General features: G+C 49.6%; 2 protein-coding genes across 10 annotated transcripts in view; one reads left to right on the top strand and one right to left on the bottom strand.

Moving 5' to 3' along the window:
• Positions 1 to 11,223, top strand: part of DHX32 (DEAH-box helicase 32 (putative)) — a 51,110-nt gene extending 39,887 nt beyond the window's left edge. For both annotated transcript variants that reach the window (XM_027960377.2, XM_027960378.2), the window contains 7 exons: positions 207 to 306; positions 398 to 556; positions 5,924 to 6,115; positions 6,766 to 6,915; positions 8,551 to 8,738; positions 9,561 to 9,742; positions 10,709 to 11,223. In XM_027960377.2, coding sequence (XP_027816178.2) covers positions 207 to 306; positions 398 to 556; positions 5,924 to 6,115; positions 6,766 to 6,915; positions 8,551 to 8,738; positions 9,561 to 9,742; positions 10,709 to 10,877 — 1,140 coding nt within the window. In that variant the 3' untranslated portion in view covers positions 10,878 to 11,223. The remainder of the gene's footprint in view (positions 1 to 206; positions 307 to 397; positions 557 to 5,923; positions 6,116 to 6,765; positions 6,916 to 8,550; positions 8,739 to 9,560; positions 9,743 to 10,708) is intronic.
• Positions 11,008 to 27,716, bottom strand: part of BCCIP (BRCA2 and CDKN1A interacting protein) — a 17,367-nt gene continuing 658 nt past the window's right edge. The window contains exons 1-9 of one of the 8 annotated variants that reach the window (XM_042238628.2): positions 26,325 to 26,782; positions 20,443 to 20,480; positions 20,271 to 20,345; positions 19,513 to 19,593; positions 15,905 to 15,994; positions 14,635 to 14,822; positions 12,769 to 12,943; positions 11,624 to 11,772; positions 11,008 to 11,450 (exon numbers count right to left, since the gene is read on the bottom strand). In XM_042238628.2, the coding sequence (XP_042094562.1) occupies positions 11,438 to 11,450; positions 11,624 to 11,772; positions 12,769 to 12,943; positions 14,635 to 14,822; positions 15,905 to 15,994; positions 19,513 to 19,593; positions 20,271 to 20,345; positions 20,443 to 20,480; positions 26,325 to 26,565 (1,050 nt within the window). In that variant the 5' untranslated portion in view covers positions 26,566 to 26,782 and the 3' untranslated portion in view covers positions 11,008 to 11,437. Of the gene's footprint in view, positions 11,773 to 12,768; positions 12,944 to 14,634; positions 14,823 to 15,904; positions 15,995 to 19,512; positions 19,594 to 20,270; positions 20,346 to 20,442; positions 20,481 to 26,324; positions 26,783 to 26,925; positions 27,161 to 27,716 lie in introns of those variants that run through there. The other 7 variants (XM_042238625.2, XM_060404583.1, XM_042238627.2 and 4 more) reach the window with 7 other exon arrangements.

The following is a 27,716-nucleotide window of genomic DNA, read 5'->3' as shown; positions in this document are numbered from 1 at the left end:
AGACAGCCCTTCAATCCATTTATCAAAGCCCTTGCAGTTTCCATCTCAAGGCAAGTGAAGCAATAGCAAATGTCGTACAAAAGGAACCGCGACAGTAGCAGAGCAGTTCACGAAGTCAGGTGCTGCAAACAGCAGTCACTTCCGGGTGACCGGCCCGTGGGGTCTTGAGTGAGCTGATGCTCAAGCCGCTGTCCTTCCGTTCAAAGGTGTACAACCCCAGGATCAGAGCAGACTCGCTCGTCACGCAGCCCATCAGCCAGAGCCAGGCCGAGACCCGCAAGCAGCTCCTCGGCGCCTCTCCCTCAGGTAGCCCCGTGGGCCCCGGAGCCACACACGGCGGTTCCCGTCTGCTGGCACCCCAGATGCCTTAGCCCCGCCTTTGCCCGGTCTCTTCCAGGAAAACTCTTCTGTCTGTACTCCGAAGAATTTGCCTCCAGGGACATGCGGCCCCTGAAGCCAGCAGAGATGCAGGAAGCCAACCTCACGAGCATGGTGCTCTTCATGAAGAGAGTGGACATCGCGGGCCTGGGCCACTGTGACTTCATGAACAGACCCGGTAGGCACGGGCGCGGGCCAGCAGGGCGCCCGGCTGCAGCCCTGCCCGCTTAGCTCCTGCCCACCCCCGTCCTAAGAGCGGGTGGCCCCCTGGCAGAGCAAGCAGCCCGGGGCTTTGATTTGTCCTAAAGCTTTGTCTCCACTAGAGGTAAACATTCTCCGAAGTCATCTGAAAATTTTGTTTAAAAAAAAAAAAAAAAAGGCACCCTTTGGGAAATACCCGTCCTGACACTGGAATGTTGTCTGCCATTGGACACAGGGAGACAGGTGGCCAGGCCAGTGGAAGCCGGGGTGGCGCTGAGACCTACCCTAGAACCGTAGGGGGTTTAATGTTGAAACTCTGCCAGTAAAGACTTGGAAGACCAGTTACTTTGGGCACCCTTGGAATCTAAGGTTTTCAACAGACTTCTCCCTAGAGGAGCAGTGATCTCCAGGAGGAGAGGGACCAGGTGAGCGCCTTGTCTCGTTCAAGACAGACCTCCCTCCTTCTCTGTAGCCATCTCCTCCCTGGGAGCCGTCTGTTCTTGCAGGGAAAGGGTCGCTGTTCTCCAGCAGAAGCTCAGGCATGCAGGAGAGAGAGGCCTACATTGAACGCATGTAAAGGAAGCCGTGGCATTCAGGTTCTTGGGAAAATGAGCACATTACCAGGATAACAGCCATGCGGTCCCAAGCCTGAGGCTTGACCCTGAGGGTATCAGCCAGCTTGGTTTGACACAGAGCTTCCCCATCTGAGAAGAGGTTCATTAGGCCTGGGCCCTTCCTTACTAGCTGAAGTGATAGATACATTAGTGATAAACATACCTTGAGATGGTAGCTCGGAGGAAAGAAGCAGTCACAGGAAGGTTGTAAAACGTATGTAAGCAAATGTAAGCGAGTAAACTCAGAATGCGTTTTTCTTCTATAGCAGCGGTTGGAGGGGACAGGCTGGGGCCCTGGGGGATGAGTGATGAGGTCCAGAAAGGCTGGGAAACCAGGATTCCTTTAGCCATGAGCCCTTACCTCGAAAATGGTGAAGCCCCCCTGCCCTTGGGTCTCGCTCTGGTCCCTGAGGGAAAGGGAGTCTGGAAGGCAGGGGTGGGTCACTCACATCCATCTCTCCAGTCTCTCCCTGGAGACTCCAGGGCATCTGTTGCCAGCCAGCCAGTCATCACTCCAGACACCACCCCCTGAAGAAACAGGTTTTATTTTTGAAAACTGCTTATGCTGGGCTTCCCTGGTGGCTCAGACGGTAAAGCGTCTGCCTGCAGTGCAGGGGAGACCCAGGTTCAATCCCTGGGTCGGGAAGATCCCCTGGAGGAGGAAATGGCAACCCACTCCAGTACTCTTGCCTGGAAAATTCCATGGACTGAGGAGACTGGTGGGCTGTAGTCCATGGGGTCGCAAAGAGCCGGACACGACTGAGTGGCTTCACTTTTTCTTTCATGTTGATTGCCGGGGCATCTTGTTTTCGTGCTAGTAGTTACTTGGTGGACCAGCATGACGAGAGAAGAGCAGGCCTTGTAACGTCCAAGATTTTAAAAAGCAAATGGCACAGCACAGCCAGAGTGCAGAGGAACTGCTGTGTTTCTCAGTGGTCACCCTCTGCCGCTCACTCTGTGCCTGGGGCTTAGAGCCGAGAGCGGGGAACAAAAGGGCGAGGGAAGCGATTTATTCTTGTCTCCTGGCAGTATGCACATAACTGTTTTTGCTTTGCTTTGGGGAAATACAACCGTGGATTAACTCTGACTCATCGTTTTGAAAAGGAGAAAAAAAAGATGACGGTTGCAGCTGCTGCCTTTAACGCCGCTCGTAAATGAAACGCGCAGATGCAGCATAGCCGCCTCTGCAGGACTCGCGGCCACGTGAGGCAGATTTGGCGTCACTAGGCTCTTCGTCCAGTTCCCTTGGCCTGTGTGTGCGTGTGTGCTTAGTCGCTCAGTCGTGTCTGACTCTGCGACCCCATGGACTACAGCCCGCCAGGCTCCTCGGTCCATGGGGATTCTCCAGGCAAGAACACTGGAGTGGGTTGCCATGCCCTCCCCCAGGGTCCCTTGGCACAGCTCTCTTAAAAAAAAAAATTCCTCATTTTCTAAGCTGGTGCTGAGGACTGACCTCCATGGTGAGTGGAGGACGCAGTCCCTGTTGATCAGGGTCAGGGAGTCCAGGGCCAGCCGACCACTTGAGGTGGTCCTAGGCCTCTTCCCTCTGGGAGGGCAGGGGAGCGCTGTCAGCACGGGCGGGGACAAGCTCGCTGAGCCCAGGCCCACGCTGGACGTCACCTTGGTATCTGGCCTCAGAGCTCGTTTTGCTGGCGGCCAGACGACTGGCATTGGAACCATCTGTGAAGAGTGGACCCAAATGCAGACTTGCCGGACGTGGCATTTGGGACGAGACAGGGCCGTCTCAGAGACGGGGGGAGGAGGAAAGGGCAGGATCGGGTCAGGGCCCCGAAGATGCGTCCAGACCCTTGGCCTGTGGGGCTGAGGCTGGGACTTCTCAGCCTCTGAATCAGGGAGTCAAGACGCTCCGCAGTTTTCTCTTCGAGGAGCCTGCTTGGTGAGTGCGCCCGAGAAGTGGTGGGTCATCACGGGAAACGCAAGATTCTGCTCTGGAGTTTACAAAGGGGCTAAAACATAACGGTCTGTGTGAAGAGGAGATCGGAGGGGAAATGGGCCGCGGGAGGGAGCCTGGCATGAATCCCTCCATCCCCGGCAGGGAGCGTGCTGCCGGTTGCCCCCAGATAGCCAGGATTCGACCCCAGCGCTGGCAGGAGGCCCCACCTCAGTTTCTGAATGCACAGAGGCCACACATCATCTGCCTGAGGCCACACAGAGCCGACTGCTGTTCCTAGACGGCGGGGAGGAGGGTGGAGAAGAGGCACGAAGGTGCTGAAACCCATGAGAGCCAGTGTCGTGAGGCTCTCGGGAGCGAGAGGAGGTCATTTTTCAGAATGAAAAGAAAATCTGAGGGAGAGCTTAGAAGACACAGAAGGGAAGCACCTTCAGCCCTCGGAACCCGTTCAGCTCTTTGTGGGCCCAGCGACTCTGTTATTTGGGCCCAGCTGGTGGAGGCTGAACGGGAATGCCAGCCTTCCTCGAGCTTGGGGAGGGAGGGAAACAGGGCTGTCCTCGGCACACTGGGCCAGAGGCGGCCGGGATTGCAGGCACCCCAGCGCCCTGGCCCTCGTTACCAGTTGCGTGACATTCGGCCACTCAGACTAGCATCAGCCCAAGCGGGTTGGGATAAGGATGTGTCCTGTGACCCCAAGCCATGCCTCTGGGACCCTCGAGGGCAGAGGCTGAATGGCACAGGCACGCAGCTTCCTGTCTCCATCTCTGCATACTTCTCTCCCCTGCTGAGCACCTGAGTGGAGGTCCCCACGACAGGGAAGGGAACACTCTGCTATTTGACATCGAAAATCTTGGCAGACTTTCCAAGGCCATAGGAAAGATGTCACATGAGGCTGTTGGTTCTGGAAATGACACAGCAGAGCCCTGGACCCATCGGACCTGCGCTCTTGCTTCGGATCAGTGCTGAGCCCTCCATCTGGCTGTGGGCTCAACCCTTATTCTAGACAAACAGCCTTTCTGTGAGCAGCCTTTCTGCAAGTGCTGTGGCATGAAAACGCAGATTCCATGTTGGAGCCTGGCCTTTGGGCTTCCGTGGGAAGAGGGTGCAGGAAAGTGTGTCAGTAGCCCTCCAGGTGACTCTGAGTGATGGCTGTGGGGCAGGCGTGTGACCTTGCAGTGAGCTATCCCGCAGGGAGTACAGTGGCGATGTTTTGTTCATATTGAAATTGCCTTTGGAGTAGAGCAGCGTGATTTTGCAGTGTTGTAAAGAAGAGGCCTGGCACTAAAACATCTACATTCCATTTGTTAGCATTATTTACTGTGGATTACACTTAAACAGCACTGCCATAAAGAATCCTCATCTAAACCCTTTTGCTTTTACCTACAATTTTATGGGCCGTACCGGGGAGCTGGCTTAAAACGTAGAATGTAATATTAGCAAACCTTATGCAGTTGTTTTTATGAGTGCTCCTTCACCTGTATCATCTGCATTCATTAACTTGCTCTTTCTAGCATAATGGAACCCCCAAGAACTTCCTCTCTTCCGCTGCTGTTAGGACCGGGAGCAGAGTCATGATGTTATTTCCACCAGTCACCCTGTGTGCAGCCGACTCAACTCCAGGGTATAAAAACGAGGAGCAGTGCCCTCCGGGGACAGAGGCTGGCTGTCCAGCCAGATCCTCACAGGGACAGTCCCCAGAGATCCTGTAACTTACGATGAAGCAGCTTTGCTGACTTATGGAAACTGGTTTCTAAACAGCTCTCAGTAATTAAGTTTGCACTCCCAGCCCCTCCTGCCCTGTTTAATCCAGGATGCTTATTTCTGCTGCTGCTGCCTCTTGAACCTTCTCAGGCAGGTCAGGTGTTACTTTTGATTTCAGGGCTTGCTGATGGCACCTTGGACTAAATACTTTTTCTAAGGAGCCCATCTGTTTACTTCCCTGGGACTGTGACTTCTCAAGGCCTCACCCTTGCCTCAGGGTCTCTAACTGCACAAATGGCAAATAGCTCTTTCAGTTTCCTTGTCTGCTGTTGCTGTCATCTGTGTGAGCTCTGGGTCAGCTTCGATCGGTGCGTTCTTCTCTTTATTGTGGGATTATATTTTCCTACCACGTGGTTTTTATTGGATGCCAGACACAGTCCGTCTCACTGCATTGGATATTGGACATTTCGTATTCCTATAAGTATTCTCGAGCTTGCCCTGGGCTGCAGGACAATCCTTTCAGGGGTTGGTCTCAGGATTATGTAGGTGGCACTAGAACCGCGCTTACGGGGTGGGGGGGCGGCGGGGAGCGTAGTTATTATTTCCTCCCCAGAGCCCCATGAACCGTGAAGCTTTGCAGCCTGGCTGGTGGGAACAGGCCTGTCGGAGACTGCATGGGTGCACCAGGCACAGATGCTGTCCCTCCTAGCCTGGAGTGGTTTCTCCTATGGGCCCTGCTGACTGAGCGAGGGGCCCTCGTCCATCTGAGTCCTCCTGCAGAGCGCTCTCCTCTCAGGAAGCTGACCTGCAAGCTCTGACCACCCCCGCCCCCGAGTCTCCAGGGACCCTCAGCACCACCTCCATGATGCGGGGAACCTGGCAGCTCCCCCAGCTCCCCTCCTCCCACCACAGCCAGGAAACTCAGGGCAGTGAAGCTCCCTGAGTGATGGCCCCTCTCAGGAATCACTGCCGTTCACTGCCTGGTGGTCTCTGCCTCGCAGACTGTTGATTCCCGTGTTTTGCTTATTGTTTGTTCTGTGTGGGAGGGCAAATCCAGTACCTGTTGCCCCATCTTGGTGGTATGAGACTTTCTAATTGTCAATTTTGTCTTCCCCAGCACCAGAGAGTCTGATGCAGGCTTTGGAAGACTTAGATTACCTGGCAGCACTGGACAACGATGGAAATCTATCTGAGTTCGGAATCATCATGTCAGAGTTCCCTCTTGATCCACAACTCTCCAAGTCCATCTTAGCGTCCTGTGAATTTGACTGTGTCGATGAGATGCTCACCATCGCCGCCATGGTGACAGGTATTCCTTCAGGACAGCCCTTTTGTACTGCAGCCGGTATAGACTTGAATGAGACCCACTGACATGGGAACGGAATAGTCCAGTTCAGACAGATTGAGAAGGCAGAAAAGGGTGAGAATTATCTTAAGATGAAAAATACCTAAGTAAAAACCCAGAGGGTTTCTTAGATCAGACAGGTGACAGCACACCAAGCTTGCTTTTGCTGCAGTAAGCGGTACCGACCAAGAGGCACTCGTCACTGGAAGTGTTCTTACCCCTGCCAATCTCGCGCGTTTCCTGTCTTCTCCCACCTCATTCGCCTTGGTTTATAGGTCTGAATAGATTCCTTTACTGGCAGAGCAAATCAGAGGCTCTGCTGCATCAGAACCTGGGTTCCAGTCCTGTCCCTGGGCCTCTGAGGCACCAGGTCCCCCGGCTCCGGCTGTAATACAGGCAGGGTGTCCGCTGTGCCAAGCAGCCCTGAGTAAAGCTAACAGGAACACGCGCATGATGACAGCTCACCCTGAGCGTCTCTGATTTCTAAGTAAACAAGGAAAACACGTTATTCCCAGAAGACGGGCAGGGCTGCACGCGGCAGTGAGCCCCCTCTGCCTGCTGTGCTGAGGGGAATGTTCATTATCGCCAACCGTCTGACTTTTCATGTCTTAAAGCTCCTAATTGCTTTTTGCACCTGTCCCGCGGAGCTGAGGAGGCCGCCCTGTCTTCCTGGAAGACGTTCTTACATCCCGATGGAGATCACTTCACCCTCATCAACATCTACAAGGCCTACCAGGACACGACTCTGAACGCCGCCAGTGAGCGTAAGTGAAGGCTCAGTGTTCTCAGAAATCACCTCCTAGTCATCCTCTCCTTCCCAGAACAAAGCCGCGTTATGATTCAGCAAACATCCTCTCTCCCCCGAGCCCCTGGGTCACCTGAGCAGCACGGCGCTCCAGGCCCCCCTTGTGCACCCACAGGTTTAACCGTAAAGACACCCTCCTGCTCCTGCAGACGGGGCCCTGTGTCCACACACCCTGGCACCCAGCCCACAGCCTCCAGAGTGAGCCTGCTGGGGCCACAGGGACGGGAGACCTGGACTTGCCCGGCACGGCCCTGCCCTCTTGGGCCTGGGGAGAAGGAAAGAACTGCCATCTCCAGGTGGCCAGCAGCCAGAGCTGTGTCTCGTGCTGCTTCTGACATGGCAGGTTCACTGCTAAATGGAGAGAGAATGTGATCACTCAAAACAAAACACACATACACACACACCACCCCTAGCTCCAGGTATTAGTAACGAAGAGGCGGGTGAGCTGAGGGAGACTGAGCTTGGCTGAGGAGGGGATGAGAGAGGAGGGGTGTTCAGGGAATAGAGTAGCTCATGGAAAACCTGCAGCAGAGGACAGGTTGTGTCTGAACCACAGTGGGTTATGTTCCAACTTACAGGGGTAACGGAGAGGCAAACTCCTCCATGGGAGACTCTGTTCCAGCCTTAAAGACAGGAAGGGGATCTCAGAGGCCAAGAGGGCGGAGCACTGATGCAGAGGCAGCCAGAGAACTGGCTACAAGGAGGGTTACCAGGCCCACCTTTGTCCTCCATGATGCTTCTCTTGCCTCCTCTGCTCCAACAGAGAGTGTGAAAAAGTACTTGAAGTAAAGTGAAAAACGTGACAGCAGTCAGAACGGCAGAACGGTACGGAGCAGGGAGTTAGTTTTTAACGCTAAGAAGAAAAAGTTGTCAGCGAGGTACCCAGGGAATTTGGCAGCATCTTTGGAGAGCAGGCCGGATGACTTGGTCATCACGTGACCAAGTGCGTGCTTTCACGGCTCCAGGTAGGCCGGATGACTTGGACAGGACAGCGCCGAAGGTCTGCAGTCCCCGTGCCAGGCCACGTGTGCTCCCAGGTCAAGGCACAACCGGGTCCAGCTTCCGTCATCCCAAATGGCCAGAAAGAGGACTTCACACTGCTGCAGGGGACTGACTTTTAATGTGTCAATAAAACTTGCAGGCGAGCTTAACTGCAACATTGATTCCCAAGTCAGCCTAGTAGTGATCCTTTCCTTACAACTAAGACATGAGATATTTTCATGGAGCAGAGATGTGCACTGTAAGCTTTTGCCTCCTAGCCTGATTAAATGTTGTGGCCACGTACATCCTGGCCATGCACACGCTGGACAAAATGTTGATCTTTAAGACAGTCTCTCCTGCCCCTTGTGATCCAGATTAAGGGTCAGTGCTAGGACCCTGCACTTCACACAGCTGGCAGGATCTTGGAGTCCCTGCAGCTGCTCCAGGTCCTGCACCCTCTCTGCGCCTGGCAGAGCCACCAGAGGCCTCTGTCCTCGCCGCCTCCCGCCACTGGCTCACGGGACAAGAGGGCGCAGAGATAAGAGCGTGTCCAGCCCGGGCTCTCGGCTGTGACAGGTCACGTCTCAGCAGCCTTTTGTTGGTTCCTTCCTAGACTGTGTGGAAAAGTGGTGTCACGATTACTTCCTCAACTGCTCAGCACTCAGGACGGCAGAGGTCATCCGAGCTGAACTCTTAGAAATCATCAAGCGGATCGAGCTTCCCTACACAGAACCTGCCTTCGGCTCAAAGGAGAACACTCTGAACATAAAGAAAGCTCTTCTGTCTGGTTACTTTATGCAGGTAAGAATGGACAAGGCCACCTGCGGTGCGGTCTACAAAAATCTCACACATTCAGGACATCCTGTCAGAAGTCTCACTTAGGGTGATTATTTTATTGGTGTGAAAACCCTTATACGTTACTGAATGTTCAGTATTTAAATACGTCCCCTCAAGGGAGTGAAGAACTAAGCTAGACGGTTCCCTTTGTTTGAAAGGACATTAGATCTTACAACACCCTGGCTGAATGTCAGTTGCAGTTCCTCACGGCACCTGGCTGTTCCCACTTGACTGGTGATGTGGCGCCCGACAGGTAGACAGCATCCCGTCGGTTTCTTTCCTGGAGCAAAGGCTGCCTAAGGCAGCTGCTCTGAACGGTTAATAAAGCCTGTTACAGAAACGCACGCATCCTTCACATCACAGTGAGCAGCACTGTGGCATTTGAGCATGGATTTCCTCATCTGTATGGAAACAGATGTCACAGGGTTATGGTGAGGAATTAACTGAGCCAAAACGTTAGGTGTAAAGCATTGGATGCCTGTGTGCAGTCCACGACATGGCAGGGAACAGCTTTATTTCTTGACCAGAACCTTCACCTTTGCACCCATGCTGTTTTGGCACGCTGCCCTGAAACTGATGAAATTAGTCCACATCCTTATCGCTGGCTCTTAAGTTTTGGGCAAAACATGTATATGTCTTACTTTCTGTATCTGAAAATGGAAGACGTGTAGCGAATCAGTAGTTTATTCTCTATGGAGTAGTTTGGAATTTTAAACACGGTATTTTTGCCGTATGCATCTCTGCATTCACACGCCGCCTTTCCTCCTCCGTTCCGCTGCCTCTCAGATCGCTCGGGACGTGGACGGGGCGGGCAACTACCTGATGCTCACGCACAAGCAGGTCGCACAGCTGCACCCGCGCTCCTGCTACTCCGTCGCTGGGAGGATGCCCGAGTGGGTCCTCTTCCACAAATTCAGCATCGCCAGCAACAACTACATCAGGACCGCCTCCGAGATCGCGCCCGAGCTGTGAGTGCAGTGGAGCAAAAGGGCTCTCTCTTAGATTCCTACTTGATGCGCACGTGGCAGACGGGTTTCCTTACATTCAGTATAAGTAGCTTATACGACTGCTAATCTAAGTTTGTGTGGAGCATAGCTAGTAAAGGCAGGTCTCTGTGGATGACTAAGAAAGGCCCGTGCCTCAGGTTACAGCAGAGAGAAAGAATGCAGTCTAGAAACACAGGGCCAAGCGTGGCACGCTGAGGAGGCAGAGCCCACAGGTGCAGACCTTGCAGTGAGCCTGGCCACCTCTCACGACAGTGAGCGCTGAGACTGGAGCAAGCGCGAAAGGGCAGGACGGAGGCGAGGCTGGGAGCAGGTGGGTACGAGAGGCAGAGGGCTTACGGACCACAGAGAGGGTTTGGAGTTGATCCTAAGTGTGGTATAAGGCAGTCAGAGGGTTTTAAGCCAGAGTAACGTCTTCCGTCGGGAAGGTCGCTGGCTGCACAGTGAACGGCCTGCAGGGAGAGCGGTGTGGATGGACTGTCTCACAGCCGCCGCAGGTGCGGGCCCACTGGGAAGACACCACTCCCACTCGGGCAGCTGATCTTTCCAGCCAGGAGCCAGGAGCAACTACAGGTGTGTCCAGCTTCAGCAGCTGGAAAGTGTGCTGTTAGTAAGAGATGCAAACACTCCCTCCATCACACACCGAGTTCTCCCGAGCACCTGATCTGACCTGCTGCAGAACTGTGAAGGCCTTGGGGGAAAAACCAGTCTCCCCAGTGGTTAGTGACAGAGAGAACCCAGCTTCTCCTAGAAATGCAGCTGGATTGGTCCTACGAGAACCACAAAGTACTCATCCTACAAAGGCAGACTGAGTCGCTGAGAAGTTCAGACTAATCGAGATTCTGGAGGCACACCCTCCAGGCCTGGGAAGGGTCCAGTCATGTTTGCTTGGTAATCTCTCACCACTAATAATTTTTTGTTTTTTAACAGATTTATGCAACTGGCACCACAATACTATTTCAGTAATCTGCCTCCCAGTGAAAGTAAGGATATTCTACAGCAAGTCATGGATCACCTATCTCCTATTTCAGCAACGAAAAAGGAGCAGATGTGTGACAAGTGCCCGGAAACTACTGAACAGAGGTGCAGTGTGCAGTGACGCTGCGGAGCGTCCACGAAGCCCCATGTGCAATACCTGCCCCAGAGGTGGCGCGGCAGCTGGCCCACGGGGGCAGCACCGACGAGGCGCCACAGCCCACACGGAGCCCTGAAAGGAAGAACGCTCTGTGTGTTATTTAAACTAAAAATAGAAGTTTTTATTGAGTTCCTTGAATTACTACCCCGTGGTTTTTCTTATTGGAAAAGTTCTTAACTGTTCTTAATTTGACCAAAATTTTAAAAAAGCAAAGATATTTTGTAAATGTGTCGCAGACACGGCTGACAGAACCCAACTTTTTGTAGGACCTTCATCTGAATAAAGTCGTGAGTTTTTCAGGAAGCCTCCACCAAGTCTTCCGGTAACTGTGCAGAAGCCAGCCCGCCACGGTCCATGGGAGATGGGTTAGACAGAGAGATGTTCTTTCAGTTTTTCCATGATTTCATTCATTTTGTCGCCTGGAATTAACATCACAGTTCGCAGGGGCTTCATTGGTACATCATCAAAGGACCATCGGCCTCCCAGACACGTGTCGCTCTCCTCCTGCACTGAGTAGTTGAACTTCAGGATTGCCTTCTAAACCAAAGGACCATAAATTTAAAATTCACACAAGCTGAAGGCAAAACTCATTTAATCAATAACAAGAAATACAATAGTGCGGTAAATGTAATAAGGCTGACAATTGAAAGGAAGCTCAAATGGGACAGTCAGGTAGAAGTTACAAAGCACTCCCCAAGGAGATTTCTAACCTGCATGAAGAGAGTGGGTAGACGCGTCCTTCTAGGAGGTGAACAAGCAGCTGAGTGATAATGCCCTGGCTTCCCTCGTGGCTCAGAGGGTAAACAATCTGCCTGCAGTGTAGGAGACTTGGGTTTGATTCTTGGGTTGGGAAGATCCCCTGGAGAAGGGAATGGCAACCCACCTCAGAATTCTTGCCTGGAAAACCCCATGGACAAAGGAGCCTGGAGGGCTACACCATGGGGTCGCATAGAGTTGGACACGACTGAGCGACTCAATTTCACCTTCTTTCACCTTTATAATTCTGAAGTCACTCATATTCACAAGCCCATTTGATTCTCAAAATAATCTTGGGATACACAAGTGAAATTAAGACATAGCATTTGACAGTTAATGAGAAGAACCGTGAGACTAGTCTTAGCACTGTCCCGGCTGCTTCCTTGGCATAAAGCTTCACGTGAGGACAGTAAGTCTGCGTGACCAACCCATCTTAGAACACCCGCACATTCGCCCCTGCCTTGGCCCACCTCAAGCGCTGAGGCACACATTTTAAACAATTTCCACCTACGTACTTCCTGAAAAACAAGGACAGAGCTCAATCTATAGAGCTTTTGTCTTCAGTGGACGCCTTTTAAAATAAGTGATATCATCCAATCCAGGAAAATATGTCCTCCTCAGAGACTTAGCATTTTTGAGAGGCAGGCAGCATGAGGAAGTATATGCTGTGGCATCTGTCCATCATGGGCACAAGCTTACAGGGAGAGTCCTGCCAGGGGCATGACCTCTAGGTCCCAGGGCACGGGGCGGCATGGGAGCCAGCAGCAGGGGCACAGGGCCCACCCCACCTTCCATACCACCAGGCAGTGGCTCCACGGCCCCACCTGTGCACCAGGCTAACGCCCACCTTCCAGAGCGGTGGGAGAATGAAGACCTCATACTAAGCACACTGTAAATGGCCAACCATCAGCGTGATCGGCTTGATAATCATCTCCTCCCCACTCTGTTATTAGCTCCAAGGTGCTGTAGATACGGAGGTTTAAAAACAGAATGGCCACATATAAACTTCAGCGTAAAGTGAGAGAGCAAGAAATCCTGATTATTATTAAGAAAATCCTTATTTACATTTAAACAAAGAGATGGAACAGGACAGTCTTACCTCGTAGAAAAATTCTTCTTCCGCATTTGCAAACATTAACGCTTCTTTCTTTTGGTTGCTCCGTTTCTTCTTGGAATTGCTTTTTCCTGCTTCCACAAACGTCTTGCTAATCAGAAGGTAGAAGTGACACTTCCCACATGGCTTGTTAGTTCTGCGTGCCTCTGCTAATTCTTTCCTGCGAGGCACAAACACAGACACAAGGTTTGCCTGCTGGGCCGGACAAGATCCGTGGACAAACCAGCGCACAGAGAAAACCACTGAGACCTCTTCACGGAGTTCTGTGGTGACATAGGCTTAACCGACAGATGTTAGATCTGGATGCTTCTAAAGCAGCCGGATGCACTTCAGTTGACTATGGCAGCGTCTTTTATAATAAATCGTATGGTGACTCGCAGATTAGCACTCTTGAGTTGTAGATACACAGCAACTTAACAGATGAGCCTCAAGTTCACACAACATCACTGCTCTGTTAAAAATACCTAATAATCTGGACTTTCTAAAACATTTAACTGAAACACACAAGGGCACACAGCCATGACCGATGCCATCGTGGTGACCTCAACAGCAGGTGACCTCTACAGTCTCCATTCACTGGCACCTGGGACTTATTTCCGGCCTGCCAGAAATGGCCAGACAGATGCCCTGAACTACCACATCAATGAGACAGCAATGAAACCTTAACTCTTTCCTTCCTTCCTTTAAATCATACATAACCCCGTATGTGGAGAAGGCAATGGCACCCCACTCCAGTACTCTTGCCTGGAAAATCCCATGGACGGAGGAGCCTGGTAGGCTGCAGTCCATGGGGTCGCTAAGAGTCAGACATAACTGAGCGACTTCACTTTCTCTTTTCACCTTCATGCATGGAGAAGGAAATGGCAACCCACTCCAGTGGTCTTGCCTGGAGAATCCCAGGGACGGGGGAGCCTGGTGGGCTGCCGTCTATGGGGTCGCACAGAGTCGGACACGACTGAAGCGACTTAGCAGCAGCAGCAACCCCGTATGTCTGGCTAAACAAAAATGTAAAGAAACTCAAAACAACCCACATCAGCTTTCTTTCACAGGATCAGGAGAAAGCTGATCCTCCTATGAAATCAAACAAACGTGAGCTCCAGCTGATCAGAAAAAAGACAAGTCAAACAGGCAGGCACCACAAGTGCAGTATGAGGAGCAGCTAAGGGGAGGGGGCAAGGGAGAGAGAACAAAGCTAAAAAGCAACTGTATAAAGGAAAAATGGAAAACCAAAAGGTTTCAAACCATAGTCACATTTGCACCAACTATTTCCAGCGAAATCACAAAGATGTACCCTGACCTCTGAGAAATAATACTCTGTAAAGCCTGGGTGTCCACCTATAATTTCATCCTCCTCTATGTCAAAGCACAGGCAATATCAATTCCTATCTCTCCGTACAGTTAAAATAGTCTTGTAAACTTAAAGCTGCTGCATTAAAGCAAAACAGTAACAAACCCTGAGTAGCTCGAGAGGCAGTATCAGGCCATGGCTGCATTCGCCACAGAATATCCCAATGGAATTTAGGAATTTTACGGTTTTGTTATTGTAATTATTTACATTTCATTCGTGAAACAGAAATCCTATCTCTGAAGCAGATGAAAAACTCGTCAAATAGGCGTTAAAGTGTATATGAAACTCTAATTTTTATACCATTTAAATCTTTACGATTATTAAGACTATTGTCACAACAGTCCTAAGGAATTAAAACTATTAAAAAGCCTATTATTAGTAACACATACATCTCTCAGGCACTCCCCCAACACATGCATAAACCAACATATTCCATTGGAGTCACATTTCTGAATCTACTTGGGGGAAAGCCTCCTGCTGAAAGGCGTTTTCCAGGCTCTTACTGAAGCTGCTGGTGCATGGGCAGTGCGATCTGTGGAGGAACGTTAATGAATCGCTCACTCAGCAGAAAGCCCACAGGCCTGGCGGTGTCGTTGAAAAGCCTGTCCAACTCCTCAACCGTGCTCTTCTCACAGTTCTTCTCACAGAGGCGCAGAATCAACTCCTTAATTTGCTCAGCACAAGGGGTACCCTAGAAAGCAAAGAGAAGGCTCGCTCTATCACAGGCTATCAACCACAGGAGAAAACATAAACGTGAGAGCTATCACTTTTTAGTATCTTATAGATAAGTGTGGTTTCCTGCCAAAGCCTTTAAAAAAAAACCTTACAAGTCTTCGGGTTTCCCTGATCGTTCAGTAGGTAAACAATCTGCCTGCAATGCAGGAGACCCTGATTCAATTCCTGGGTCAGGAAGATCCAGTGGAGAAGGGATAGGCTACCCACTCCAGTATTCTTGGGCTTCCCTTGTGGTTCAGCTGGTAAAGAATCTGCCCACAATGCGGGAGACCTGGGTTTGATCCCTGGGTTGGGAAGCTCCCCTGGAGAAGGGAAAGGCTTCCCACTCCAGCATTCTGGCCTGGAGAATTCCACGGACTGTGTAGTCCATAGGGCTGCAAAGAGTCGGACACGACTGAGCGACTTTCACTTTACAAGTCTGATTGTGTTGATTATTTTTCAAAAGTAACTACACCTGGTTATTTACTAGCCCATACTCAGTGGTCAGAGAAGGTTATACTAACTCAGACATACTGGGATAGAAACTAGTCCGTCCCATAAGACGAAAGTATCTGAAAAGTTCACTTAAAAATTAAAGTGTAGCCTGCATCTTATTCTAAGGAGGGTAAACCCCCTGGGTTCTTTTTTTTTAACTAGAACCCATCAATGAGTCAATATATGAATGAAAATACAAATACATGTGAGTGTCCTCAATTTCAGGAAGCAATGAAGACTCAGAATCAAAGAAAACAGCTGTAGAGACAGCAAAAACAGCTGTGTCCACACCAACATCAGAAAACCCATTCTTTAAAACTCAGAGGACAATTCTCTATACCACAGGCAGTAAATGACTTTAACTGGGTACAGATTATTCAGAGAAACAAAAATATCTTTATATTGAAAAAAGGATTACAGTTAAGATTTCATAAGAGCACATGTCCTTATATTTAGTATCTTTATCTGATATAAAACACACTTTCGTCAAGGATTAAATAGAATTAACTTTTTAGGTTCTGCCCTAACGAATAACCACTCTAATGGCCACCCAATGAAACCAACCTTTCTTTCAGTTAAATTTAAAAGACTTATGAAACCAAAAATCTCGTCTTCATCCACATCGTCATCGCTGTCTTCTGAAGCATCCGTTTGCTGTTTCAAAAAAAAGAAAACACTCATTTTACCTTTGGTTGAGAAGAAGTACAGTAAGAAGTCCTGGAATCTAGGTGGCATTTATCTTTTCACATTTCAAATGAAAACTCTGTTTTACTGTCATGCCTTAGCAAAGCCTCATGGACTAAACCTGTGCAGCCCTGTTCCCATCACGTCACCTCCCTGACTCTGTCCTCTTCTCACAGGCTGGGTGATCTCCTTCTGCTCTCAGTATCTTTCTTGACTCTTAAGACGTTCTGCTCAGTGTATTTTAAGTCCAGAACAGATAAGCCCTCATTAAGGCAACCATTTTAGTCTCTTTCCTAAGAGATGCTGGAGGCCGCCCAGGCTTGTTTGTGCGTCCACAACACTGTCTCACCCAAAACCCATGGTTCAGAGCACCGGCCAGTGATGACCACAGCTGAAGATGAACAATGCCTCAGCGCACGGGCAGGAGAGGAGAGGGTGAGACGGGAAACGAGAAACTGCAAAAGCGGCACCGAGAGTGGGGTACGTGACTCCTGAGCCACCCTACCCTTTCGTGTTTTGACCTCCTGCTTCGGTTCTACTCAACGCATCGGCCACACTTTGCTTCACCTGCTGCCTGTCCGCTCGTCCAAGCTGTAAACTCCTCTCTCGGCTTCCCCAGTCCCCAGCACAGAGTTTGGCACAGACTAAGTCCTCGGGGAAGATGTGCTGAATGAATTAAACGAGGCTGCTGCTCTTCCCCCGAAGGACGGCAGGGACCCAGGCTTGCCCCGAGTGTCCCTGAACTTGTTCTGCGGGAAGGGGTCCCAGCACCGCCGCTCAGCCAGGCACAGGAGCAGTCGGCGGTGCCAGGGCGCCTCCTGCGGCCAGGGCCTCAGCAGGAACAGAGAGCAGGGTAGAACTGCCTGCGGGGCCCGAGTCAAAGCAGACTGAGCTGCAGGGGGGCCTGGCTCCTGGATCTGAGCGGACCATGCCACTGAGGGGACCTCAGGCGAGGGGCCGACCAGGCTCTACGACAAAACACACCTACTGAACACGGAAGGGTAGGGTGGCTCAGGCAAGGCCGCTAAGGCCCAGGTCACCCAAACACGTGATGTGCCAAAGCGAGGGGAGCCTGAGGCTCAACAAAACAAGAGGGTGCAAAGGAGAAGATGAGAGGGCGGCTCAGGAGAGACCACCAGTCCCAGTGAGAGGCCCAAGGGTATGCCTTCTCTCGGAGGAGAGGGGAAAGCAGCAGAGGGAAACGTGCTGTGTCGACCGCCTGGGCCCCCTGAAAGCAACAGCAGACGGTGGACCCCCAGCCACTGTGACGAAGCCTGTTGGTACCCACAGGCCCACGGCAGGGAGTGTGAAAAAGGCTCCCTCAAGGCGAAGCCTGCCAAATGCTTCCTCAAGAAGCAACAAGCACTCTGGAACATGCTCAGCCCTCTTCCTCGACAGGCCATCGGGCATCCAGGCAGCAGCACGGGGTCTGCTGGTCACCACAGCCCAGCCTCGTCCATCACCACCCGCCTCCCCCGCAGGAGCCGCCCTGCCTGACCTGAGTCCGGCCTCCTCCCAGCCCACCCCCTACCTCTCCCGAGCCTCTTGGGCCCCGAGTCTCCAGCTGAGCAAGCACGTGCGGTACGCACAGCCCACCTCTTCCCTCCACAACCCTCGAAAATGCCTTCTCTCGAACAGTCCAAATTCCCCCACTTCCACAGGGTCCAGAAAGTTCTGGCAGTCCCTGTCCTCAGAAGGAGAAGTCTGGTCCCTGGGACACCTCAGGTGTCTCTGTGGGAGCCAAGGGATCCCTGACTGTACTTTGGATTTGTTTGTGTAATTATTCAATTAAAGGATGAATCCCCCAACCAGAGAATAAACTTTTCAAAAATAAAGTGACCGCTTCTCATTGGTGTCCCTCAGGTCTCAGGACACTCGTCAGCGAGAGCTCACATCTACCTGCTGAAAGAGCAGGCGGCCTGCTCCTCCCCACTGAGCCCATGAGAGGAAGCCTCCGGGGTGTCACTCGTTTCGTGCTCCTGACTCTGCATGCCAGAGGTTCTGCATGCTGGCCGCAGGTCTGAAAAGTGTCTGCTGTGCAAAGATACTAGCGACCCCATCAGTTTCAGGACGTCAGGAGAGTCGGGGGTAAAAGCCAGATTGAGGTGTTTGGTGTTCAGGAGGAGAGGAGGCGGAAATTGAACGTAGAATCTTTCTCAAGAATTTTGGCTTTGAAAACAAAGTGAGAAGGCCAACAGTGATTATGTTAGAGTGGAACCTTAGACTGAGGTGGGTGCGGGGGACATAAAAAAAGACTTCATGCAGACGGCTACACGTACAGAGCCCGAGCCAGTACCAGACCCGGCTGTACACACCTCACCCTGCGCACCCACCGCTCTGAAGGAACCAGCACCACCCGCACGGACAGAGCGCCACGTGGGCGTATGTGAGGTCACTGGGCAGACTGCCGTCCACAGGTGGTCCCCATCCCTTCTCCGATCCCACATTCTCGTCTGACACTGACCTAGACACTCCTCCCAGCAAGGGGGGTCTGTGCACCCTCCCCTTGAACCTGCACGGACCTTCACATCTGCTCCTGAGGCAGATGCTGCAAATGACTTGGTACCATGGTGCTCTCCACTTCCGCCTGGCTCTCCTGGGTAGGGAGGCCCACGGTCCCCGCTGGGCTCCCAGTGGAGTCAAGGCAGTGAGCCACCTGGCAAGAAAATCCTCCAGCCCCGCTGAAGCCCCTCCAGCTACTGTGACTGAAGTGACAGGAGCCACCCGCACAGAGCTCTGTTCCAAGTGCGGCTCCATGAGCCAAGCAGGACTGCTTTGTCCTCAGACACCAAGCTGCGGGGCAGCCCGTCAGGCCGCAGAGCTGACAGAGCCAGCGGAGAGTGCACAGAGGCCCGGCCTGCCCCTCCTCCAAACGCCACCCCCTGCTTTGCATGACACCACTCAAAGCTTCCCCCTTCCCGCTCCTGCCACTCCCAAGCCTCCTTGCAGGCTCTGCCACTCAGTTCACTCACTCAGCTACCACCGGTGCGGCCAGAGTCCATCCCTGCCCTCCCTGAGCAATCTCAACCCCTCTCATGACGCCAGTGACTGTTTATCTGCTAAAAACACCCCAGACTCCAGCAGCTGCCCCACTGCTCACTTGCATGTGTCACACGCAATCAAATGCAAGACGTACAAACCCACAGTCATGTTCCCTTCCCGACCTGATTCTCCTCCACACTTGGACTGTGGTTCTCCAGACAGACCCTGCGGAATCCTCTTCGACTCCTTTCCCCTCTCTCAGACCCGGTCATTCACTAAGCCCGGTCGCATTTCACCTCCCCAGTCTCTTCTGAATCAGCCTACTTCTCTCCCTACCACCCACTGCCACTGCCTGGATCACTGCATTTAATAACCCTGGACTGCTGAGATGGCCTGCTAGCCAGTAATACTTTCCAATCTGAGTTTCTGGCCTGTGTGCTGTAAATCAGAAGGAACTTAGGATACGGAGCTAATTTAATCAGAATAAACACCAATGTCCTGCTCACCTTAATCACACTCCCGATATGGTTCTGTTGAATCAAGAGATCTGTGAGTTCTGCGGTGTTCACAGGGGCTTTTAGAAAAAGCTAAGAGAGAAAAAATTATTTTAAATTAAAACTGAAGAATAGCTTCTAATAAAACTCCTCATTTCCATATGCAAATAAAAATAGTGAAATTTCAAATGAGTTGACCAGGAAGATGACCCATAAAAGCAACCCAAAAGGAAAGAAAAAGCCGAAGTGAATCAAAGAAGTCAAGGCACAGAGATGTGAGAAGAGGCAGTCGGTGGTAATTCAGGATGTGCTGGGGAGGGTCAAGGATAGGGAGGGGGTGGCGGGAGGGGACATCAGGCCACAGACCCTGGAGGCTCTGACAGGTAGAGAACCGAGCCCTCTGCTGCTTGTGACACCAGGTGGCAGAGCAGTGAAACAGGGATTACCTGAGAATTCCTCCAACCCCACAAAGTTGAGAAATGAATTAGAGAAAAACTGAGTAACAGCACAAGTAATGAAAAGATGACAGGGAGGGCATTTCAGAACACAGAATACTTAAGTGTGTTCACCAAGGGAAGAGGTCTGGGGACAGAGGCTCAAACAGGGGAGGAAGCCCTGGGAAAGGAAAAAAGCATTCTTCCCTCCAGGCAAGGGAGGCAGGCAGGAATGGGAATTCTAGAAGAGTAAAACTGAAATCTGACAGAACTTATATTGAATGGCCTGGAATTTCTTAGAAGAGCAGACTCCTGTGCAGGGAATAAGGACCATACCTGCTGTAGTAACTTCTTAATTCCATCATAATCGTTATCTGAGATAGAATAAGCTTCAAATTCAATATTCACTTCCTGTAAATGACACACAAAGTCAGTCATCATACATAACTCACTAAGACAATTCAGGCATTATTTTCCATTTGCCCATTGTTTTTTTCCCTCCACCTACCTTCCCCCCTCCCCCATTCTTTTTGGCTCTCTCTCCATCTACAGAACATGCCAGCGAAAGGAGGAAAAGAAGAAAATGTTACCAAAAGAATTACAACTGTCTAGGCTTCAAAATAAAAAGCAAACATCGCCAAGACTGCCATCTGCACAGGCAACAAAGCACCTTTACACCATCTCATCTGAAACCAAAGCCTGAGAACAACAGAGTGCTCAGAGTGACCTGGTTTTAATGCAAAGAAAGTCTGTTCTGAGTAAAGCAAAAGAGAAACTCTTACCTGACTGCAGTAAGTGTGAACAAAGAAAAAACACTCCAAAAGTCCCTGGCATTGCCTGGAGCTTGATTCAGCCCATGGATACAAGGCCAGGCTTCATTCACTGGGCAAATGTTTACTGAGTTCCACTCTGCACCAAGCACTGTGACAGGCACTCAAGATGAAAAGCAGACATCACACCCTCGTGGAGCTTACAGTTTAGGCGGCAACACAGACATTAAGGAAATGTGCTTCCTTGGTGGCTCAGATGGTAAAGCGTCTCCCTGCAGTGCGGGAGACCCGGGTTTGATCCCTGGGCTGGGAAGATACCCTGGAGGAGGAAATGGCAGCCCACTCCAGTACCCTTGCCTGGAAAATCCCATGGACGGAGGAACCTGGTAGGCTACAGTCCACGGGGCCACAAAGAGTCGGACATGACTGAGTGACTTCATTAAGGAAAGAGTCATGGAAATAAACAGATCACACCTTTGGAGGCTACAGATAGGTGAATGGGGCTATAGGAGCTTAAGTAATAGGAGCCAGAAATTCAGGAAAGGCTTCCCTTAGAGAAGAGACACTGGAGGTGGGAACTAAGGACGAGGAAAGAGAGCTCCAGGCACAGGGAACAGCACGTACTAAGGCCCTGAGGCAGGAGGAAACGTGCTGAGTACAAGCAACCAAAAGGTCTGTGGAGCTGGGCAAACGCATCTCTCGCCGTGACATGAAACAGACTCTAGGAAGCAACGCCACTGAAACATTCCATAAATAAACAAAAGGACTACTTCACTCCGAAAACAAAACTTTAAAGGCTTTTAAGTGCTAAATAAAATCAGCCTTTGAGGATCCTAAATAGAGGTTAAATTACAAGCAGTATCACTGAATCAGAGGATTTACATATTTTAAGCTTTGATTTTGTCAAACTGCACCCCCCCCCCCAAAAGGCTGCATCAGTTTATCATCACACCAACACTACATCCAAGTGCCTAGTTTCTTACACTACCGTCAGTGATGGTTACTACACAAATTTTCAATCACTGGTAGTCTGATTATCCATGTTAACACAAGTACTGATTTCTACAACACAAAGTTAGCTAAACAGCCAGTTAAAAGTGCTAAATAAAAAATGATGAGACCACGTTCAAGGAAGGGGCCAAAGTAAAGAGCTGTTTTGTAGGGGAAAGCTCTGCTCCATGGAGCTTTTCACATTATTGGCCAGAGACGTATTAATTCATCTTTTGTTACCTAAACATTATTGACTGAAGACGTTTCAATATTCACTTATATAAACTGCCAGCCACTGGTGTTACTTTCTGCAAAAACCCTCCAGTCAGTAGAGCTACTATTATATACCAGCCCCCACCAGTCAGTAGAGTTACTATTATAGACCAGCCCCCACCAGTCAGTAGAGTTACTATTATATACCAGCCCCCACCATTCAGTAGAGCTACTATTATAGACCAGCCCCCATAACCACAGTCCTCACTTTACACCCACACTTCCCCCTCATGCTCATTTCCCATCACGCTCTTCCTTATTCTGATCCTGCCATACCAGCTGCCTCTCAGTCCAATAACCATTAGAACTTTGGATTTTCTTACAAATGAAACGGGAACCCACCGGAGCAGTCAAAGCAAGGAAGGGAGAACAGAGCTACATTTTTTTTTTCTAGCCATGCCACGCAGCATGGAGACCTTAGTTCTGCAACCAGGGATCAAACTCATGTCCCATGCAGTGGAAGGGTGGAGTCTCAACCGAGACAGTGAGGAAAGTCCCCAGACCTATATTTTTAAAAGATCTCTCTCTGTGGATGGAGGAGAGACTGGAGGTTACAAGAATGTAGCCAGCTAAAACGTACTACAGAAGTCCAAGCAAGAAATAGTGAAAGAGTGGCCTGTGACCGGCACAGAATCACTGATGAGAAATGTCTGGCTACTGATGATAAAGCCAACAAGATTTTGAGGATAAGGGAGGAACTGAATCTAACTTTCAGGTTTTGAACTTGAGCAACTTCTGAATTTGGGGACCATTTATAAAAGCAGACAAGTTAGGGCGTGCCAGGTGATAAAGAACCACAAATGGCTTTCTTGACATAAAATAAGCCATTCTGGCCTCATCCATTTTGTATTCTAAGCCTGATCACAGTGCTTGCCCTCAAACAGGTCTCAGTAATTAATTATCTGAAGGACACAGAGGAACGGAGAAAAGGTAATTAAACAACAGTGCAGTGACAGAAGTCCCAGTTCCTCCTCAAAAGATAAACATAATAATACCTGAGATCTGCAGGAACTAAAGTCCCCACAAGGTGGAGGATGGAATAAAGATGGTGACCCTTCCGACTTCAATTAACTAAAGCTGGGACTTGACCAACCTTTGCCTCAATTTTATGCTTAATTCTCCTCTGCTTAAGCCCATTCATGAATATACATGTACCCTTAACTTAAAAAATGTTCTTTTCATCATAGGGGATTGAAATGCAAAAGTAGGAAGTCAAGAGATAATAACTAGCAGGTTTGGCCTTGGAGTACAAAATGAAGTAGAGTAAAGGCTAACAGAGTTTTGTCATGAGAACATGTTGGTCACAGCAAACTCCCTCTTCCAATAACACGAGACGACTCCACACATGGACATCACCAGATGGTCAATACCTAGATCAGACTGATTATATTATTTGCAGCCAAAGATGGAGAAGCTCTATATAGCCAGCAAAAACAAAACTTGGAACTGACTGTGGCTCAGATGATGGGCTCTTTAGTGCAAAATTCAGGCTTAAATTGAAGAAAGTGGGGAAAAGCACTAGGCCATTCAGCTATGACTTAAATCAAATCCCTTTATGATTATACAGTGGAGGTGACAAATAGATTCAAGGGATTAGAGCTGGTAGACAGAATGCCTGAAGAACTATGGATGGAGGTTCATAATACTGTACAGGAAGCAGTGACCAAAACCAACCCAAAGAAAAAGAAATGCAAGCAGGCAAAGCGGTTGTCCGAGGAGGCTTTATAAATAGCTGAGAAAAGAAGTGAAAGGAATTGGAGAAAAGGAGATATCCCAACTGAATGCAGAGTTCCAGAGACTAGCAAGGACACATAAGAAAGCCTTCTTAAGTGAACAACACCAAGAAACAGAGGAAAACAATAGAATGGGAAAGACTAGAGAGCTCATCAAGAAAACTGGAGATATCGAGGGAACATTTCATGCAAGGACAGGCATGAGAAAGGACAGAAAAGGTATGGACCTAACAGAAGCAGAAGAGACTTCTAAGAAGAGGTGGCAAGAATACACAGAACTACACAAAAAAGGTCTTCATGACCCAGATAACCACAATGGTGTGCTCACTCACCTAGAGACAGACATCCTAGAATGAGAAGTCAAGTGGGCCTTAGGAAAGGTCACTACAAACAAAGCTAGTAAAGGTGATGGAATTCCAGTTAAGCTATTTCAAACCCTGAAAGACGATGGTGTGAAAGTGCTGCACTCAATATGCCAGCAAATTTGGAAAACTCTGTAGTGGCCACAGGACTGGAAAAGGTCAGTGTTCATTCCAATCAAAATGTCAAAGAACGTCCGAATTAGCATACAATTGCACTCATTTCACATGCTAAAAAGACTATGCTCAAAATCCTTCAAGCTAGGCTTCAGCAGTATGTGAACTGAGAACTTCCAGATGTACAGGCTGGGTTTAGAAACAGAGGAACTAGAGATCAAATTGCCAACATTCAATGGCATAGAGAAAGCAAGGGAATTCTCAAAAAAACATCTACTTCTGCTTCACTGACTATGCTAAAGCCTTTGACTGTATGGATCACAACAAACTGTAGAAAATTTTTAAAGAGATAGAAATACCAGACCACCTTACCTGTCTTCTGAGAAACCTGTATGCTGGTCAAGAGGCAACAGTTAGAACCAGACATGGAACAACAGGCTGGTTTAAAATTTGGGAAAGGGTTTGTCAAGGCTGTATTCTGTCACCTTACTTATTAAACTTCTATGAAGAGTACAGCATGCGAAATGCCAGGTTGAATGACTCATAAGCTGGAATCAAGACTGTCAGATTATCAACAACCTCAGATATGCAGAAATGGCAGAAAATGAAAAGAAACTGAAGAGCCTCTTGATGAGGGTGAAAGAGAAGAGTGAAAAAACCGGCTTAAACTCAACATTAAAAAACCTAAGATCATGACATCCAGTCCAATCACTTCATGGCAAATAGAGAGGGGAAAAGTGTTAACAGGGACAGATTTTTATTTTCTTGGGCTCCCAAAACACTGCAGACAGTAACTGCAGCCACGAAATTGAAAGATGCTTGCTCCTTAGAAGGAAACCTATGACAAACCTAGATAGCATATTAAAAAGCAGAGACATCACTATGCTGTCAAAGGTCTGTATAGTCAAAGCTATCTATAGTTTTTCCACCAGTTATGTACGGATGTGAGAGTTGAACCATAAAGAAGGCTGGGCACGGAAGAACTGATGCTTTTGAATTGTGGTACTGGAGAAGACTCTTGAGAGTCCCCTGGGCTGCAGACTGCTGCTGCTGCTAAGTCACTTCAGTCGTGTCCAACTCTGTGCAACCCCATAGACAGCAGCCCACCAGGCTCCGCTGTCCCTGAGATTCTCCAGAAAAGAACACTGGAGTGGGTTGCCATTTCTTTCTCCAATGCACGAAAGTAAAAAGTGAAAGTGAAGTCGGCTCAGTCGTGTCCGACTCTTAGCGACCCCATGGACTGCAGCCTACCAGACTCCTCAATCCATGGGATTTCCCAAGCAAGAGTACTGGAGTGGGGTGCCATTGCCTTCTCCTGGGCTGCAGGCAGATCAAACCATTCAATCCTGAAGGAAATCAACTCTGAATATTTACTGAATAACTGATGATGAAGTTAAAGCTCCAATATTTTGGCCACCTGATGTGAAGAGCCAACTCACTGGAAAGACCCTGATGCAGGGGAAAGACAGAGGGCAAGAGGAGAAAGGGGAGACTGAAATTGTTAGGTAGGAAGGATGAGGATGAAATTGTTAGGTAGAAGTTAGGCATGAGCAGCGAAGGGTGGCCCAGCCAAAAAGGATCCAGGTTGATCTCTAAACCCCATCGCAGAAGTGCCTAGAGGAGCTCACAGATATGATACAAAATAACCACAGAGACTTTTCCAACTTCTAATGTACCCTAGACACACTGTGGATACAAACCAACCACAGGGGCTTCCTCGAATAACCTTAGGCAGCTAAGAGCCCATTAAGGGTTCATAAAATATTCTATACATATATACATCTGATTACAACAGACTGGATTATGGGAAGAGATGCACAATAGAGCCTGTTGTCATGCAACTGTCAACTGGTCTTGAGTGTACACCCACTTACATCCCATTTCTTGACTGGTATTGGGTACAAGCCCTATTCTGCCCACTGCACAACAAGAGGAGGAGATGGGAAGTCAAAAAAAAGAGAGAAACCGAAAGGGATCATTACAGTAACTCCACTGGGGTAGGCCTGCTCCCGTGTCTTGGGAGTGTCTATTTAATAAAAGATCTATCTGCTTGAACTGTAACTTGTCTTTTGTTTTAAACCCTTTAGTCTATCATTACAAATTTTTGTTGGCGATGAGACAAAAACTGAGGGAGAAAAATAAACCAACCTGACAGGATGCTGCTGCAGTCCATGGGGTCGCAGAGAGCTGGACATGACTTAGTGACTGAACAATGACAACTTAAAACCACCCCAGTTTTGCTGTTTGGAGAGACACGGCTTTGGGAAAGATCCTCGGTGTTCTCCTTATTTGCTGCCAAGAATAAATTGCTCCTTCTTCCGATCTTGGGCTTGGCTGTGTCTGCAGGCTTGACACCCACCAAGAAGGGACCCCAGTTTTTGGAAAACATTTACAGACATGGCAAAGTCTAGGAGCCGAAGTTACCACTTTGGCTTTGGACGTGTTACATTTGGCTACCTATTAGGCATTCTAGCGTCTTAAGGACCATTCAGTCTTACTCACTCATTCAACATTCAGTTCGGTTCAGTCCCTCAGTCGTGTCTGACTCTTTGTGACCCCATGGACTGTAGCATGCTGGGCCTCCATGTTCATCACCAACTCCCAAAGCTCACTCAAACTCAGGTCCATTGAGTCAGTGATGCCATCCAACCATCTCATCCTCTGTCGTCCCCTTCTCCCGCCTTCAATCTTTCCCAGCATCAGGGTCTTTTCAAATGAGTCTGTTCTTCGCATCAGGTGGCCAACTTACTGGAGCTTCAGCATCAGTCCTTCCAATGAACACCCAGGACTGATCTCCTTTAGGATGGACTGGTTGTATCTCCTTGAAGTCTGAGGGACTCTCAAGAGTCTTCTCCAGCATCACAGTTCAAAAGTATGAATTCTTCCATGCTCAGGTTTCTTTATGGTCCAACTCTCACATCCGTACGTGACTATTGAAAAACCATAGCTTTGACTAGACGAATCGTTGTTGGCAAAGTAATGTCTCTGAAAGAAAGTGTTAGTTGTTCAGTCACGCCCGACTCTTTGCCATCCCATGGACTGCAGCCCACCAGGCTCCTCTGTCCATGGAATTCCCCAAGCAAGAATACTAGAGTGGGTTGCCATTTCCTTCTCCAGGGGATCTTCCCGACCCAGGGATTGAACCCAGGTCGCCTGCACTGCAGGCAGATTCTTTACCAACTTAGCTTTGTTGGCCAAGTAACCTCTCTGCTTTTTAACGAACAACAAACATTAAGTATCCCTAGAGCCAGGCTTGGTGGCTCAGACGGTAAAGCGTCTGGTCTACAATGTGGGAGACCCGGGTTCAATCCCTGGGTTGGGAAGATACCTAGAGAAGGAAACGGCAATCCACTCCAGTACTATTGCCTGGAAAAGCCCATGGACAGGGGAGCCTGGCAGGCTACAGTCCATAGGGTCGCAAAGAATCGGACACGACTGAGCGACTTCACTTTCACCAGAACCAGGCTCTATGGTAGGACCCAGTTCTATGAGAACGTGTCACCAGAACCTGGTTTGAAAGGAAGATACGTCGACTTAGCT

Source organism: Ovis aries, chromosome 22, assembly GCF_016772045.2.
Source record: "Ovis aries strain OAR_USU_Benz2616 breed Rambouillet chromosome 22, ARS-UI_Ramb_v3.0, whole genome shotgun sequence".
In the NCBI taxonomy this organism is placed as follows: Eukaryota; Metazoa; Chordata; class Mammalia; order Artiodactyla; family Bovidae; genus Ovis; species Ovis aries.
Note: the sequence above shows the minus strand (reverse complement) of the source record. Positions and strands in the feature narration are given on the sequence as shown.